Source organism: Corapipo altera, unplaced genomic scaffold (genome assembly GCF_003945725.1).
Source record: "Corapipo altera isolate COAL_440 unplaced genomic scaffold, ASM394572v1 60, whole genome shotgun sequence".
Taxonomy (NCBI): domain Eukaryota; kingdom Metazoa; phylum Chordata; class Aves; order Passeriformes; family Pipridae; genus Corapipo; species Corapipo altera.
The window spans coordinates 5,768,626-5,784,618 of NW_020884912.1; the positions used below are offsets into that span (position 1 = coordinate 5,768,626).

Consider the following 15,993-nt stretch of genomic DNA (forward strand, 5'->3'; position numbering starts at 1 on the left):
CTTGATTTGTACCTGTTATGCCTCCTACCCTTGCTTTTCTCCATTTATAAGAGGCACTCCAGTCCTTCCAAGTGTTTGTGCAATGACTGCTTGTGCCTCTTTCACTACCACCACTTATCTCAACTAGGCTACAAAAGTGAAAGTGTTAGAAGTAAATAAACAGACATTTCACAGATGGTGAAGAATCATAGCTGTGAGCAATTTACTGACCCACTGAGCTCAGCCACAATCTACAGCACTTGACTGCTCATTTATTAAATATCTGATGTAATTATTTATTCGCATTCAGGAAAATATTTAGAAATACAACCTGAATACAGACCATGAGGAAGCCTGTGAGACAGATGCTTTTTTCTGCCCAACAGATAAAATACAAAACCTCTTCACGCAAAAGAGGAGCAGTCTGGTGGCATGGACTTATTTTTCTTTCAACAAAGCCTCTCCCCATTATCATGCCCTTTTCTCTACAATTATGCCAATGCAGCCACTCCTTTATCTCACCTCAATGTTCCAGATATTCAAATTGGACAACAGGTCCCAGCGGAAAGTGCCTCTCTCATCAACTCCACTGAATCCATAACCAGCTGCATTGTTGACTGCATCTGCTGCAATGTCAAAGCAAAACAGGTCAAAATCAGACTGCTGGAAAAGCCATATTTTCTTACAAGTCAGTATGACACTAAACACACATTCAAACCAGCTTTGTAGCAATTAGCAACCTCTCTTTCCAAGAAAAGCTTTTTCTTTGCAAAGGGGCACTACAATCAGGCTACATAAGAGTCATTTCCTGAAGAGAAAAGACTAGCTACCCCTTAGGCGAAAGAAATAACAATGAATAGAAATCACTTTTCCTATTATTTTGCCTTTATTATTCACCTGAGATAGATATACAAGTGTGGCCATAAAATGAATATTTTCTTCAAAAGGGCAACTGGATGTCACAGCATTTTCCAGAATTCTGAAAAGCTGTAATGTCTCAAAGACATGCTTACCATTTCTATTAAGATTTCCAAAATGATTGTTCTAGTTAAGACTGGCATTCAGACTTCCACAGACAAAGCCTTTTGCTAATCCTGCTGCTCAGTGCCTCACTAAGGAGTCTCACCATCTCTACAAATCCAATATTGAGTAACTTCAGTTACAGACTCAGCTACTTTAAGCACAGGTAAAAGCTTGGATAACAGCAGGCATTACACATTGCTACACTCTTGCTCTTGCCCAGGGTGCTGGTCAACTATCTCCCCCCTCAGACTTGCCTGGAAGTCACCTCATCACTGGATCTCAAGATTCTACTTTCAGTGTGCCCCTGCTAGAAATACCTTCTTGAAGGACTAAGAAAACAGAAAGGAGGATTCATTATCACCTCTGAATCACTAGTTGCAGCCAAAACTGAGGATCATTGGAAGAAAAAGTGAAGTGCAAATACAGGTAAGGTTTTTCCTTCTAGATCCTTTACAAAATAAAAGCCTGGTTATGCTTTAAAAAGGTCAGTATTTCTTTTCCAATAAAGAAAATTGATTTTGCTTTGTAAATGCTATGAGTACAGGCACAAGCTCATGGAGAAGCCCTAATGCACAAAACTAGGGAGAGAATCTAACTAAAAGCAACATGACTAACAACAAATAAATAAACAAGCAGCCTTGTCTAACCTGAAACTTTCCATTTTATTTTCCACTCTACTAAATGAGCCAGATTTTATTGATGGAAAGAAAGGCCTCTGTGTTTTTAATTATCTCCCTGTTCAAAAAAACCCAAACGAACGACAAACAACAACCCTGCATGAAGTTGGCCCATAGGATCCTGCCCAAACTCAGAGGCTGGAGCTGCATGTAACAGTCACCCCAGAGCAGGGGAACTCCTGCATTTGCTCCTTCTTGCCCTAAGGGTTGCAGGGACCAACCATTTAGTGTTTATTTGCCAAAAACAAGAAATCAGAAATCATAGGATCAGCAGTTATAATAGAAGACCCCTCAGTCTCTTGCTTCCCAAGCTGCTGTCTGCAGAGCGAGGTGTGAAGCACAGAAAGATGACAATTGTCCACACTCAAATTGCTCACAAAACCCCAATCTCCACAAAGCTCAGCAGAGGTTTGTCTCCCTGCTGACTTGAACAGCTCTGGTGTATGGCTTTCACCACTCCTTGGGTGCAGGCACTCAGATCTGAAGTGGTTTGACAGCTCAGAGTTAGATTTGCAGCCACGTTCCCATGATTATCGCTAATGCAGCAAGAAGCTGAATTTTCTTTCCGTGGATCTGGAGGAATTCAGCAGCGCAGCTCTCACACAATAGCGTGCCTGTCCTTTTCTGAGGACAGGAAGCATTTATCAGCCCATTTCAGCAGGCACTTTTGTAATGCCCTGGGCCACACCACCAGGAGCAAAACTGCAAAAGGATAAAGTGTCTGCTGTTCTGCTGCCTGGATTTGCAGTATGAATAACAGAGGCCTCACCCTCCAGTATGCAATGCATGCTTTCCACCCGCCCCCCCCCCCTCATTTGTAAGATATTTCTACAGCCTCTATGGCTTAGTCATATCACAAATCCAAGTTCAATAATGGACTTTGAGTTAACTATAATGCTGGAAAAAATGGAGGCAACAATTTGACATTGGATCCCACAAAAATAAGTTTGTGAGCAAGCCATTCTTAATCTTAAAGCCTTTCCCATCCCACACACGCCAATCCTGGCTGCCTTCCCTCGATCTGACAGTTTTATTCCCAGCAGTTTAATCACAGTCTCCCAATGAATCTCCCTGACTATTTCTATCCCATCTCAGTGACATCCTTCTCAGCTTCAGGTATATGCATTGCTGGCTAGGCTTTTAGGATCTCCCCTACACACAGTGTCTTGTAATACCAGCAAAAAAATCAGTAGATTTTCAGCCTGGCCTAAAGGATCTGACTCCTCACACAGATGTGAAACGTGACTTCTAAAAGAAAGAAGGTAGAATGCAAAAAGATTATTTTGACCACCAGTCAGCTGGTTCCTAAAATAAATTTGCTTCTCTTTCTAATGAGCTGTCTTACTTCTCCTTTTCCTTGCAGAGATTTTTGGGTCCTTCCCAACACCTCTCCTTTGTGCCCCATGGTTCTCCAGTCCTTTCTCTGGACTGCTCAAAGCCAAGGTGCATACAGGACCCCACAGTGCCCTAGAGGCACAGCCTAACTTCAGCCCCACAACATGCACCACAGCTTTCTAATAGAGACATGTGCTAAATAGGGCCCTAAAGAAAGAGAGGGGTCTGCTTGCACTGTAACATGCAAAGCCTGAGCCAGCATGACAAATTTTAACCTCTCAACCCCATTGATATAAGTGAAAAGCTATGAGTAAAGCATAAAAATCAATGTTAAGAGGAGGATTTCCTGTAATAATTAATTTGATATATTAACAAAGTTTTAAGTGAGAGGAAATCATTACATTGACTCTACTGTAAAGAAGCTGAAAAATAGATTTGGCTCCAGACACAGGGAATCTTCACAGACAAGCTGGAATAGATTTTACACATGTTTTTTCAAAACTTTTGACATCTCCCCACTTCACCAGGGTTCACTGCCTAAGGAACACAAGTACCTCTCTCAAGTGAACTACAGGTCTAGAGACCATTTTATTCTGTCCCCATCCGCAATGTTTCACCTCTCTCCCATTTATGAACTTATTTGTTACACACAAAAATACATGATGTAGCCACACTTACCCAACGTCCATGCAAAATAATACTTTGGTTTTGCTGCCTGTGTTACAACATACAGGTAACCAAGTCTTGACAAGAAGGGTGTTTTATCAAGAAATTCGTTATCAATAATATATGTCATAGGAAAGTTCTTGGTAAGCGTCAGGAATAAAATGAGAGATACTAGTGTGATACAAAGCTTGTACATCACTGCTCCCTAAAAAGACAAAACAATGAAACATTCATTAGAAACATTTGATTAAGGGGAAAACAAGGCAGTGTTCATGACATACAAAAACAATAAAGTTAGAAATTACAAAGTTGATACTGACTAATTCAGAAGAGGTGATGAAGAAAAGGCCAGAGTCAAGGTTTTAGTTTCATTTGGTTTACTGAACTACCTATAGATATGTACAAAGGACAATCAGTCACAAGTCAGTTGTGACTGGTGATGAACTTCAAGAAAGACTCCTACACTAGTCAGTGGAGGTCCTAAAATGAGAAAGAAAACAAACAAAACCCTACAATGGAAAGCAGAAATCCTCTCTATATGTACTATCATCTCCTGGAACTGAAGACTGGGTTCCTCCTCAAAGCCAAAAGCACTGATATTCAGTATAGGAGTAGGTCTTACTGCCCAGTTACCAGCCAGAGGTCTTGTTAAAAATCACTTGTCCAAAAAGTGTATGTGTTGTACAGCACACTTGTACCCATGGTACAGGGTATCTGCTCTGCCACAGTGTTTTCTATTACAGCTACCTACCTTCCTATATACTACTATTGACAATCATGTCAGTAGTTTGAAGCTTGTTTTCACAGAATCACAGAATATTCTCAGCTGGAAGGGAGGCACGGGGATCACTGAGCCCAACTCTCAAGTGAATGGCCCATACAGGGATCAAGCCCACAACCTTGGTGTTATTAGCACCAGGCTGCTAATCTCAGAATCAAACACACATAATGAGTAAACCCTTCTAGATACAGTCATAATTAAAAAGTAAATCTGACACTTGGGTACCATGTAAAAATTGACTCATGTTCTGAAAAGACTAATAAAAATGCAATATACTATTGAAACAACAATGCGGTTTTTGATCCAAAGTACTCTTTTTATATATTGTCCACATTCTGGAATAAATTATTGTGAAATTATTTTTTAATGAAGATTATAATATTCTCTGCTGATTTACATCTTATGCAATACAGGCCTTATTCTGACCTCAGTCAGACTAATGTAAATCAGAAGTGACACCTCTAGAGCCAGTAGAAAGACAACTGTGTGCAACAGGAATCATCAATGCATAAGCTCATACTCAACCTCAGAGGAAACATTCTGCGCACACTCAAAAAGCTACATGTTCAGTGTCACCTTAAGATAAGAGAGAGAAACCTGGTCTTCCTGTGTTATCCTGCTGCACCAGAAGGCCATTTTATAAGAAGGTCTTAAGTAATATTAAAAAAATATAAAATAAAATTAATGCTAATTGTATGTGAGAAACTTACCTCTGAGTCATATTAAAGTGTGAGATTCTCTTGAAACAAGCACCTGGACAGGCTACAGCTTCTGATAAGCCATGAATCATATATTTCTAACATCTCCTGCACTACAGGGGAAATTTTACTTTTTTCCTGATGTTTCCTCTTCTGTCTGGAGCTTAACTGCAACTTGTCATTGTCAGAACCTTCAGACCATTCCCACTGCTTCACAAAGGAGAGTGCACATTAACCAGTGACTCGTTCGGCAAGCCAAACCCATTTGGGGAATTCACTAGTTCCCTTCACCCCTGACCTTGTGATAAAAAGAGCAGCCACGCATAGAAAAAAAACAGTGTAACATTTACTGGGAAGATAATCCAAAACTGTTTCTTATTCTTAGTTTTTAATTATGAGAATCATGTACAAAGCTGTACTCTCCTACCCTCTGCAATAAATCTTCGTCATTTTAAAACTTACAGTTGGAGAAGGATCAGGAAGCCTGTCATAACCCTTCTGCTTCCAGTTCACTTCTAACAGTTTCATGTGCACATGCCTCCCTTCAATGAAGGCGATATAATCCTTGTAATTGCTGCAAGGCCCAGCTATGATGCTCATAAAATTGAGGAGATAACTTAAATACTCCAGTAAAGAAGGTCTTGACCTGTGAAAAATCAGCCACACACAAGAAAACAAAACAAAACAAAAAAACACAAGGTAAAACACAGCAAAGGCTTTCACCAATTTTTGTTTGCATGCTCTGCCTCATTTCCCCACCTCTCTCCTATCATCCTCACCCCAGCTGAAAGCTTACTAGATCTGTTTGGGGAAGATGAAACACAGTCTCCCTTATATTCTGGTGATGTCTGGCAGATGGCAGTCAGAACAAAAGTAACATGGAAGTGCTTAAGCTACAGGTGAACTAACGTTAAGGATTTGAGAAGTTGTAATCTTACAAAGATTTTAGTTTAAAACAGTAATAAATTTAAATATCCACTTTCAAACAAACTGGCTTGTGCATTTTGACCAGGCCACCAGTACCAGGAGTGAGAAGTTGGTAATTAATTTTGGACATCTGTCCAGTACGTCAGGGACTATAGTGCCTTGTTATACAAATCACAGGGCAGGGAGCTTTTAAGACCAGGGCTCTCAATCCTGAGAGAGGCTCTCACTGACCCTTCAGTCCAGCCTTTTGAAAAATGGGAAGTGTCATGTAAGACACAGAGGAAGACAATGAAGAGACTCTCTCCTACTGTGCAAATAAAGGAAGTAATTGCCTATATTGCATCATGAACAGGAAAAGGAACTAAGGGGAAAAAAACCACATAAATTAAAAGACAGTTGAAGATGAAAGTCAAAGAAAGTCCATCATGTTCATTTTTTTCATTTTGCACGTGCATATCCCACTAGTTCCTTCTGGAATTTTACATTTTATGTAAAATGAAGAAGATTCACTGTCCTTGCTACAGGAAAAATAAGATGCACAGGGGCTCAGTTTTTTAATGTGGTAAAAAAATGCCAACATCAATAAAGTGCACTGAGTGCTCTCCACAAAAGTTGATAATAGTCACCATTCAAGTCAACATGGAGCCCTGAGATGAGAGCACAAACTTGAGTACAGTGTTTCAGGGCTATCCTGTTCAAGGCACAGATGGACAAGCATAAACCAAAACCCATTTAAAATTCTTTCAGACTAAAACAAATTTCTAGCAGAAAAACTAAGCAACAGTTAAACATTTTCTGTTGCCTACTTCTATTCTGAAGTGGAATTAGTTTGAATAAACAGTTAGATTAGCCAGGATTTTCTGCATTCACCCTACTGGTTATTGTAGATGTTAGTGCCTGAACAGTATGTTCTCTGGTGAAAGCATTCCACAGAAAGATGCAGCAAACAATTTGGTGTAAGTATCATCTTTCTGTTCTACAAAATCAGGTCCATGATTTGAGCTTCTGAGGTCTACAGTAAGATTAAAAATAAAGTCATTAGTTTCAACTTAGATATTGCACATGGTTGGGTGGGGAGACATGAGCAATGCATGAAGGAATGTAGAGAGGATGAGTGAGAAACAAAACCAGACCAAGAACAAGAGGGAAGACAAAAGGCTGTATTACCAAAGGGGATTTAAAACTCTTCAGTTATGAGCTCATCTACTGTAAAAGGAAAAAAAAAAAGCCTGTTTGGTAAGAATTTGACTAGAATTAATCATATGGTCACAAGGGCCCAGTGCATTAAACATTATGCTGTGAGCCTTAAAAATAGACACAAAGCTATACAAGACTACCTACAGGATTTTTGCTTTTCAAGAAATTATCCTCCTACTTTTTGAAGCTCATAGGTAGACTTTCTGATGGCTGAATCTTCTGCCTTGGAAATGAAGGAAACAATTTCCTTGGCCTTAAACAAACACTTCATGGTTGAAAAGCAGTTACGGTTGTAAGGCTAATTCTGTAACACAGATTCTTAAAAAAAACCCAACAAACTGACTTGCATCCTGTACTTGTATTGAGAGACAAACTAGAAAAAAAAGCATTCAAAAGAGATGATCAGCATGCTCTCTGAAAAATGAGAAGACTGGTCACATAACGTGAAGAACCAGGAGTATTAACATTATGGAGGGAGACAGAAAAAATAAAATTCTAGCATTCGAAAATGATGGCAAAGGAAAGCAATACTTGAAGTTTCAGAGTCAAACCAAAATGAATTTTTACTATGCAGTGGTTTGCTGACAGGGCAGGAGTATTCTACTTAGAAAAATAACATATCATAGATCGGATGAAGATAACAGCCAAAAAGTCCATATAGTAGAGTCTTAGCCTGAATTTAAAAGAGTTAATTCAGCAAAGACTAGTTTTGTTGCATGTGGAGTATGTATTTAAGTCAATAAGACATTGCCAAGTATTTCAGTGCTTTACTGACCAGCACAGGTATTGGACTGAAGCCCTGGATTGAAGAAATAAGGAATATAGGAGAGAAGTTATGTTTGTGTAAGGTGGGCAATAACAGCAGCATTACAAAAACACATACTCAAGCAAATAGAAAAAGCACATAGGACTTTTGGCATATCATGGACTGGATAGAAGCAGGGAACATTTTCATGGCCAAGACACGAAGTTGTTCCTAACATTGCAATAGAAAAGAAAAAAACCAATAAAACCAAATAAACAACCCACACCCTAAACTTCTTTGGGAGAAATTAAACACAAATCACTAGGGGAATTACACCCTTACTTTACAGCAAGCCGATTTTGCTCAGCAGTGAGTTCCTCAGCTTGTCGCCCTATTCCTAGAAAAAAAAGTCACATTAGATCTTTCCAAAAGACAAACAGTAAAAGCTATTCCCAAAGCCTAATGTTTGCACCCCACATGTAACTTTCTAAAACCACAAACTTCAAAATTTCTTTGTCACACGCAGTTGTAATACATCTCAATTCCTAACTTTTAGGTCAAGTATATTCATGTTCTACCCTATCTCTTTACCCAGTTTCTTACCTCATTCCCCCTTTCTCACCCTACACTGTCAGGAAGAGCAGCCATAGCATTCCCACACACACAATGGAACTGGCAATGCCATCAACTGGCAGTGACCCCCAGCAGTCTCTACGAACAGTCCTGGGCTGGAAAAACCTCAGTTGCCAGAAGCCGCTGGCTCATTTAAGCACAAGCCTCCCACTGGCTCCTTGGTGAGAAATGGAGCATTTCACAGCAGGAGGAGTGGGCAGTGGAAGGGAAGCAGGCTCTCAGGGAACAGAAGCTCCACTGGTGTGAAAGAGCAACCCAGCTGCCTGCTGCTGGAGCAAGCCTAAACATACACATCAGTAATAATCTGGAATTGTATGAGGTCCAGACTGGAAGGGTGACCTCCTGTTGAGTGCACAAGACCTTTGGGGCCAGAGGTAGAGCACAGACTCAACATCCCAGGAAAACTAAGGAAAAAATCTTGTGTGATGCCCAGTGGTAAACTGCTGTTGCTTAGAGCAAATAGCTCCAGATCTTCACTCTGAAGCTTTAACTGCTCATACTGTGAGGAATCCCACTGGCTTCAGCAGAACTCACCAGGGGATGATTCACAGCACTGATCCAAGCATGCATGTGGATGAGGGGCTTGGCATCAACTTACACTACTGTTTTAAACCTACTGGTCGTAATTACCAACACACACACAGAGGACCCATTTCCTAAAACGACTGCTGATAAGCTGCTCATTTCCATTCTCTCTCTACTGTTTCAGTTTGTAAATATTAAGAGAGCCTGAGCTTCAGAGAAACAATTAAGCACTTAATTACTTAAAGGGCTGGGTATTTTGTTTGTCTGTTTCCATTTATGGACAGCTGCGTTAAACTTTTACAAACAGAAATTTGTCACTGATGCTTGAACTGCAAGCTGCCTCCGTTTGATCAACTGCTCCATATATGGGTGTTTACAATATAATGAGCCTTTTTCCACTGTCATTAATCTGTAGGATTTCTGATCTGTTTAAAACACTCCTGCCTCTGCTGTTAGTTTTTTCCTTTCTGTCTGTTCATTTACCTTCCATATTCTAGGTGTGTACCTGCAGTCTGTGATGTGGCCATCACCTAAATCCTAGATCATAACAACTCTATAGCAGGTTACTTATTTAGTTGCCCATATCTTATAATGCAATGGGCCTCAGACCATCAGAAATTCACACTGCAACATCAGTAGGTGCAAGCAATAGTGCTACTGATGACAACTGACATTTGTAGCCTTTGCACCGTACACTGTACTACACGCAGGCGTTTTACTGGGAAATAATAGTGTTCTTTGTCACAGCACAGCACAAGACTGAAGACAATGCTATTTTGCTTGCAACTGTGCTTTGCTCTGCACTGGGAAAAAGCTATTGAATTCTATCTCTCACAACTCATGGAGTATATTACCACTGAATATATCAGCGCTAGCATATTTTTTGCTAAGTTAACGTTAATGACTAAAACCATGCACCAAACACAACTCTTGACTTCTGAGAACCAATAACAGCTTCAGAGAGCTTCATGGAGATGCACTGTAGCATCTAAACAGGAGATACCAGTACTAGCTAAAATCCAAATTAGGCCCAAAGGAACTAGAGTACCCAAAGGGAAAAATACCGTTGTCTTTGATATTGCAAAGACAATTTGATCCTAGAGAACCGATTACAATTTGAAGTTTCTCATTTTCCTCCACAAAGCACTTTTCTTCTTCATTTGAAACAACTCATTGAACTACATTCATTCACTCCATATCTCAGCCATAGAACGCACTGGAATAAAAAGGTCATCATCAGGACGCGGGAAGAGATTCCTTTTTCTTACCATCATGTAACTGGCATGCAAGTGTTGTGATCTTCTGTGTAATTATCATCAGCGGACTATAACAAAGACAGAAACAATAGTTACATGTCTTGTAGTACAAATTATTCCCAACTTTCTTACTGAATGTCTTTATTCCTTTAAAAGGCATAACTGTATTAGCAACAAGTGGAAAACATCCAATTAAAACTGAAGGAGGCACTCAGGCATAAGACAATTGCCTGGGTTCAAAACAACCCCACAGTAACTTGCACTGGAATTTTTAATTGCTAAGTACACACAAAGCCTTATTTTATGTCTCCCTATCGTGCAGCAGTGCAAATTGTAGTTCAGAAGAAATCACACTACTAGGAAATACCAGCTTCTGCAGTCCACTGAGCTTCCTTTCAGGCAAAGACCAAATTCAATGCAACACTAGAATACAGCAAGGCTTCTGTAACATAACTCTGGCTCTTCTTGCTGTTACTCTCCTATTGTCTGTCTCCTCAGTGCCCTAAAAAAATGTTGATTCTGCAGATACAGATGCTTATTTCCCCACATGAATAGCTCTATCAATTAGGACTGTGTGCAAATACCAGAACAGCTGTCAGCACAGCAGTTTCCCACTTGCTCCTTGGCCATGCAACTGCCTTGTGAACAGCCTGTGCAAGATACACTGTCCAACTGGGAGTGTACAGGCATGTGGGATCTGGGACCTCTGAGAACATGAGTTAGCTGTACCTGAGCCAGGCTTACAACCACCCAGAAGCTTTGGTGCCAACTAAACATGCAGCATAGAAATAACCAGTATGCCCAATAGAGCCACTTATAGTTCCCATTTCCAACTTGACAGAGCTTCTTGGCACTGAAGGCAAGTGTGAGCTGCTGCAGCTAAGGACTAGGGAAAAAGACAAAACTCAGCATGGGGGCATCAGGAGCTGCTTCCCGTGAGGGTAAAGGACACAGCCAAGAGCATTTAGAGGTAGGTTAGAAGAAAGATGGGGGGAACACCATGGAGACAACTGACTACTTCCTCACTGGCAGAGGCTCCAGGGGTAACTGTAGTCCATATACAGCTTCTAAGGGCTCTGGAGCTCTGAACACAAAACCTGGCACTGAACAACTGCAATCTGGAGGAACCCATGGCTGGCAAAGCAAAGGATGAGCACCTGTTCACACTGCTTTTCCCCACCTCTCTGCCCCCAGGGACACCAGCACAGGGTGCCCAGATCTCACATATCTATGAGACCTTCACAACGACAATAGCCAAGAGGTGGAAATGGGTGATGAGGATTCACCATTATTTTTAAAGCATTAATTGTGATGACTGCATGTAAAAGCGGTTCCACATGAGAGACCTGTCTTCACTGAGGATTTATACAATGGATTGTTTCTCAATTTGAGGATAAATTAACATTAACCATATAGAAGTTTCTGTTTGAACACAACTGATGTCTTCAACCTGGAAATTAAAACTCAAGTTTGTATACATGCATGTATACATTTACAGTTTGATCAGTATATGGAACCTTTTTAAGAGATGTAGATGATTAATCCAAATATTACAGCTACTCATTTTAACTATTGCAATATATTTTCTGGAACACAATTAAAGCAAAAAAAGTTGAAGGTTTTTTTTAGTTCAAGAGTTGTATTTTCCCCAGAAAATTCTCAAGGTAAGGAAAGAAGAAAAGTGCAAAAGTTACATTCAATGATGTCTCTATCTAAAATAACATTAAAATACTCATGTTCTGCAGAGATTTTCAAGAGATTTTGGATCATCCTTGGCTAAACTGACCTACTAGTTACAATCCCAGTGGCTAAGATAAACTGTTTGCAACCAGGCTATCCCCCTAAGATAAATCAAACTGATTTTCAAGATAATTCATACGCGGACCATGGTAAATTCACAAATTCTGGCAAAAGACTGATCTTTTTCAGAGTCCACAAGTAATTCTGTGTGGGCAATTTGCATTTTCTACCCAAAACCAGAACACACAATATCAACCAACTTCATAATCAGAAATTATTTTTATTGTTTCAGCAGTCCCTGCTTGAAATGTAGGCAAAAAAAGTTTGCACATAAAATTCAGAATAGACTTAAATATGCACAGAACTTGAATACAAATGTAACACATGGGTTTGTACATCAGTTCTCTTTGGGTCACCTAAACCAGCTAAGGAATGGACAAATTCAACAATGACTTTTCACCTTCCAGACAACTTCAATATTGTAAAATAGTTATTCTAAATTTTATTCCAATTAATCTTTCAAGAAAAATTATTTATAAGCTGTTTTCACCATTATCTTCAACATCCTGTTTCTCAAAGTAGATTTTCCCAGACAAAATTTAGTTTTGCTTTCAAAGATACATAAATCCTAATCCTCTAAGCATATGAAAAGGCAGATCTTTTTAATCCTTAAGAGAGACAGAGGCTGTCAGCGAACCAGCAGTTCTACTGCAATAAACAGAGATTTTTATTTTGTCAGTGCTTGATCTTTTAGCTTTATGGAGGAACATTAACACTTGATTCAAATTGGTTCAATTTGTTGCATATGTTTCTTATGGTAAGTGCTTCACGCCAATAAGTGAAGTGAGTAACTTTAAAACTCAGGGTCTGAGCCATAACCGTATGACTTTAAGTGCCTAAATTTAGACACTTGACTTAGAAAATTGGGCCCCCATGGTAAGCCAGAGAGAACCAAAATGCAAACAATCCTGACGTGATGATTAACTGAGGGAAGCCAGAGTACAGCCTGCACTAAAGTCATACAACATATAAACACAGAGGAGAGATGTTCTCTTCATCTATATTAGGAATTCATTGCCTCATTGATGGCACATTGCAACCCAGCAGAAAAAGTCAGCCTTTCCTGCACTTTAATCAGAAAAGACAGACAGTCTGTCTCCCTCAAATCCCACCTCCAAAGGAGACAAGCAAGCACAAAAGTGATGCTTCTGACATCGTGGGTGGGAAGGACAGCTATAAAGTACATTAGATACCTTCCATTCTCCCTCCTGACATCATCGTATTACATGTCATACATATTTTCCAGAGTGGCTGGAAAGCAGCCCAGCGGAAAAGGACGTGGGGGTGTTGGCCAGCAGCCAGCTGAACATGAGCCATCAGTGTGCCCAGGCAGCCAAGAAGGCCAGTGGCAACCTGGCCTATATCAGGAATACTGTGACCAGCAGTATTCAGTACATGTCCCCATGTACTCAGCACTGGTGAGGCCACACCTCAAGTACTGTGTTCAGTTCTGGGTCCCTCACTTAAGGAAGGACATTGAGGTGCTGGATTGAGTCCAAAGAAAGGCAACGAAGCTGAGGAAGGGTCTGGAGTGCAAGTCCTATGAGGAGCTGCTAAGGGAATCGGAGAAGAGGAGGCTCAAGGGTGACATTATCACTCTCTACAGCTAGGAAAGGAGGTTGCATCCAGGTGCTCCCAGGTAACCAGTGACAGGACAAGTGGAAATGGCCTCAAGCTGCACCAGGAGAGATTTAGGTCAGACATTAAAAAAAAATTCTTCACAGAAATAGTGATTAGATATCGGAACAGGCTGCCCAGGGAGGTGGTGGTGGAGTCACCATCCCTGGATGTATTTAAGGAAAGACTGGACGTGGCACTTAGTGCCATGGTCTAGTTGACATGGCGGTGTTAGGTCATAGGTTGGACTCGATGATCCCAGAGGTCTTTTCCAACTTAATCAATTCTGTGATCTCTTCTATACCCTACTTGGGAAGGTGAAAACCTGCTGTACAGTGGCACTGGGATGACACACACTAAATCTTTCACAAGAGCAGTGTCAGATAACACTTCACAGCAAAGGTAAGCAAGGTTTCAGGTGAACAAGGAGCATCTTCCTCCTCTCTCACCCATCTACCATTCCCCACTGACTTGATCTCATGGGATAACCATGCCTTCACTGCAGGAATAGGCAGAGCACAACAAAATAATGACACTACTGGAGCTCTCCCTTAATTTTGGGGGGGGGAAACAGTATCATAAATTCCCAAGCATGTGAATTTTGATTATTAAAACTTTGCAATACCAGAGTATTGAACTGTCATTTCTATTTAGTCTTTCAGGCAAGCTCTAGTTTTAAAGAGCAATAAAACACTGAGTAAGTTAATACATAAAATACATCACCGTATCATATGTAGTCAACTGTTTCCAACATGGTAATATTTTAACACTTAGATTCTACTGGAAAAGTCAATAGTGCTAAAAACAAGAAGGGGAGTTAACAAAATTATAAAACTTCCAATTACCTTTCTTACTCCCTAATTTTGAGACACAGAGGTTATTGGAATGGGGTAAATTATTAGGTTGAATTTAAAATCTACCTACCACATGTGCATTTACAGATGAAGCATATTTATCTCTAGTAAGGAAGCATTTGAAATAAAACAAATTTAGAAGGCTAAACAACTTGAAATCCATTGTATTTGAACACCTACGAATCGCTTTGCAGCCACGTGCTGAGTGGGGATTCCACACCCTCTCCTCTTCACCTGTCCTATTAAGCACTACAGTTACAAACACGAGACTAAAATGCAACAGTTTACAGAATGTTCAATAGAGGGTTTTACCCCCTAATTAAACCTTCCAAATGGAAACATACCAGTTAATGTAATTTTTAAATACAGTTTTCCCCAATGCAATAAATTTGCCAAGCCAGTGGAACTAAAGATGTTAGCATTGGTAGTAGACTGTTGTGGGGATCTTCCCCACATTACAGGTTGGCTTTTGCACTGAGCAAGTTTCGGTGGTTACAAAAGAAAAGACATTTACCAAGCACAGTCTGCTTGACCTGAGGTAATCCCGTGGAGAAGTCTGGCACATGCTTGCTAGAAATAGTTTCCACTGACCTGATTTCACTAAGAGAGGAGGTGGAGTCAAAAGGCTCATAGCAGAAAAGACTCCAAAACAGCAAACATTTATTTCAGGGTTACCTTTTTAGCCCTGAAGCCACGCTGAGAAGCTCACACAGTCACATTCTACTATGACGTTAACCATGCTGATGAGGGGATGGCCAAGCCAGAGACATCACAACAGTTTCACTGGCAGTGGGCTCTTACTTTTACTTTCAACACTAAAATGAAGTACTGAAGCACACAGAGGAAAAACACTTCACTAAACACACTTGCACTTACAAAGCAACTTCCAATTTGCTTCATGTGCTGATGTGCTGCCATTTTTTCTTCTTTTTTTTTTTTTCTGTGAGAGCTCCCAAACAGTGCTTCTTAAGCCTTCACTATAGAAGCATTTCACTTAAAAGAGTGTTTACTTCTGGAGAAGTGTTCTGCTGCCCTGGGATGCACAATCTGCGTGGAGTTCTCTAGTAGTGACTGCCTGCTTGAATTTTGCCTAGTTCCCACACTGCAGTTCTTGTAGGGATCCTGTGTACCCAACGGTAAATGATCTCAGTGCAGTTGCAAGTGGACAAACCCCCATCTGAGCAGTAAAGCAGCAAATGGGCACAGAAACACACCGATCCCCCCTTACTCCCCTGCACCTGCACTGCTGTACTGCCCCAGCTGCAGACCAAAGTTACCCA

At 40.5% G+C, this 15,993-nt stretch overlaps 1 protein-coding gene across 2 annotated transcripts in view; it reads right to left on the minus strand.

Moving 5' to 3' along the window:
- The window catches only part of MBOAT1 (membrane bound O-acyltransferase domain containing 1), a 56,366-nt gene that overhangs the window by 8,623 nt on the left and 31,750 nt on the right, over positions 1-15,993 (minus strand). For both annotated transcript variants that reach the window (XM_027654183.1, XM_027654182.1), the window contains 5 exons: positions 10,455-10,510; positions 8,371-8,425; positions 5,622-5,805; positions 3,693-3,885; positions 502-605 (listed from right to left, as the gene is read on the minus strand). In XM_027654183.1, the coding sequence (XP_027509984.1) occupies positions 502-605; positions 3,693-3,885; positions 5,622-5,805; positions 8,371-8,425; positions 10,455-10,510 (592 nt within the window). The remainder of the gene's footprint in view (positions 1-501; positions 606-3,692; positions 3,886-5,621; positions 5,806-8,370; positions 8,426-10,454; positions 10,511-15,993) is intronic.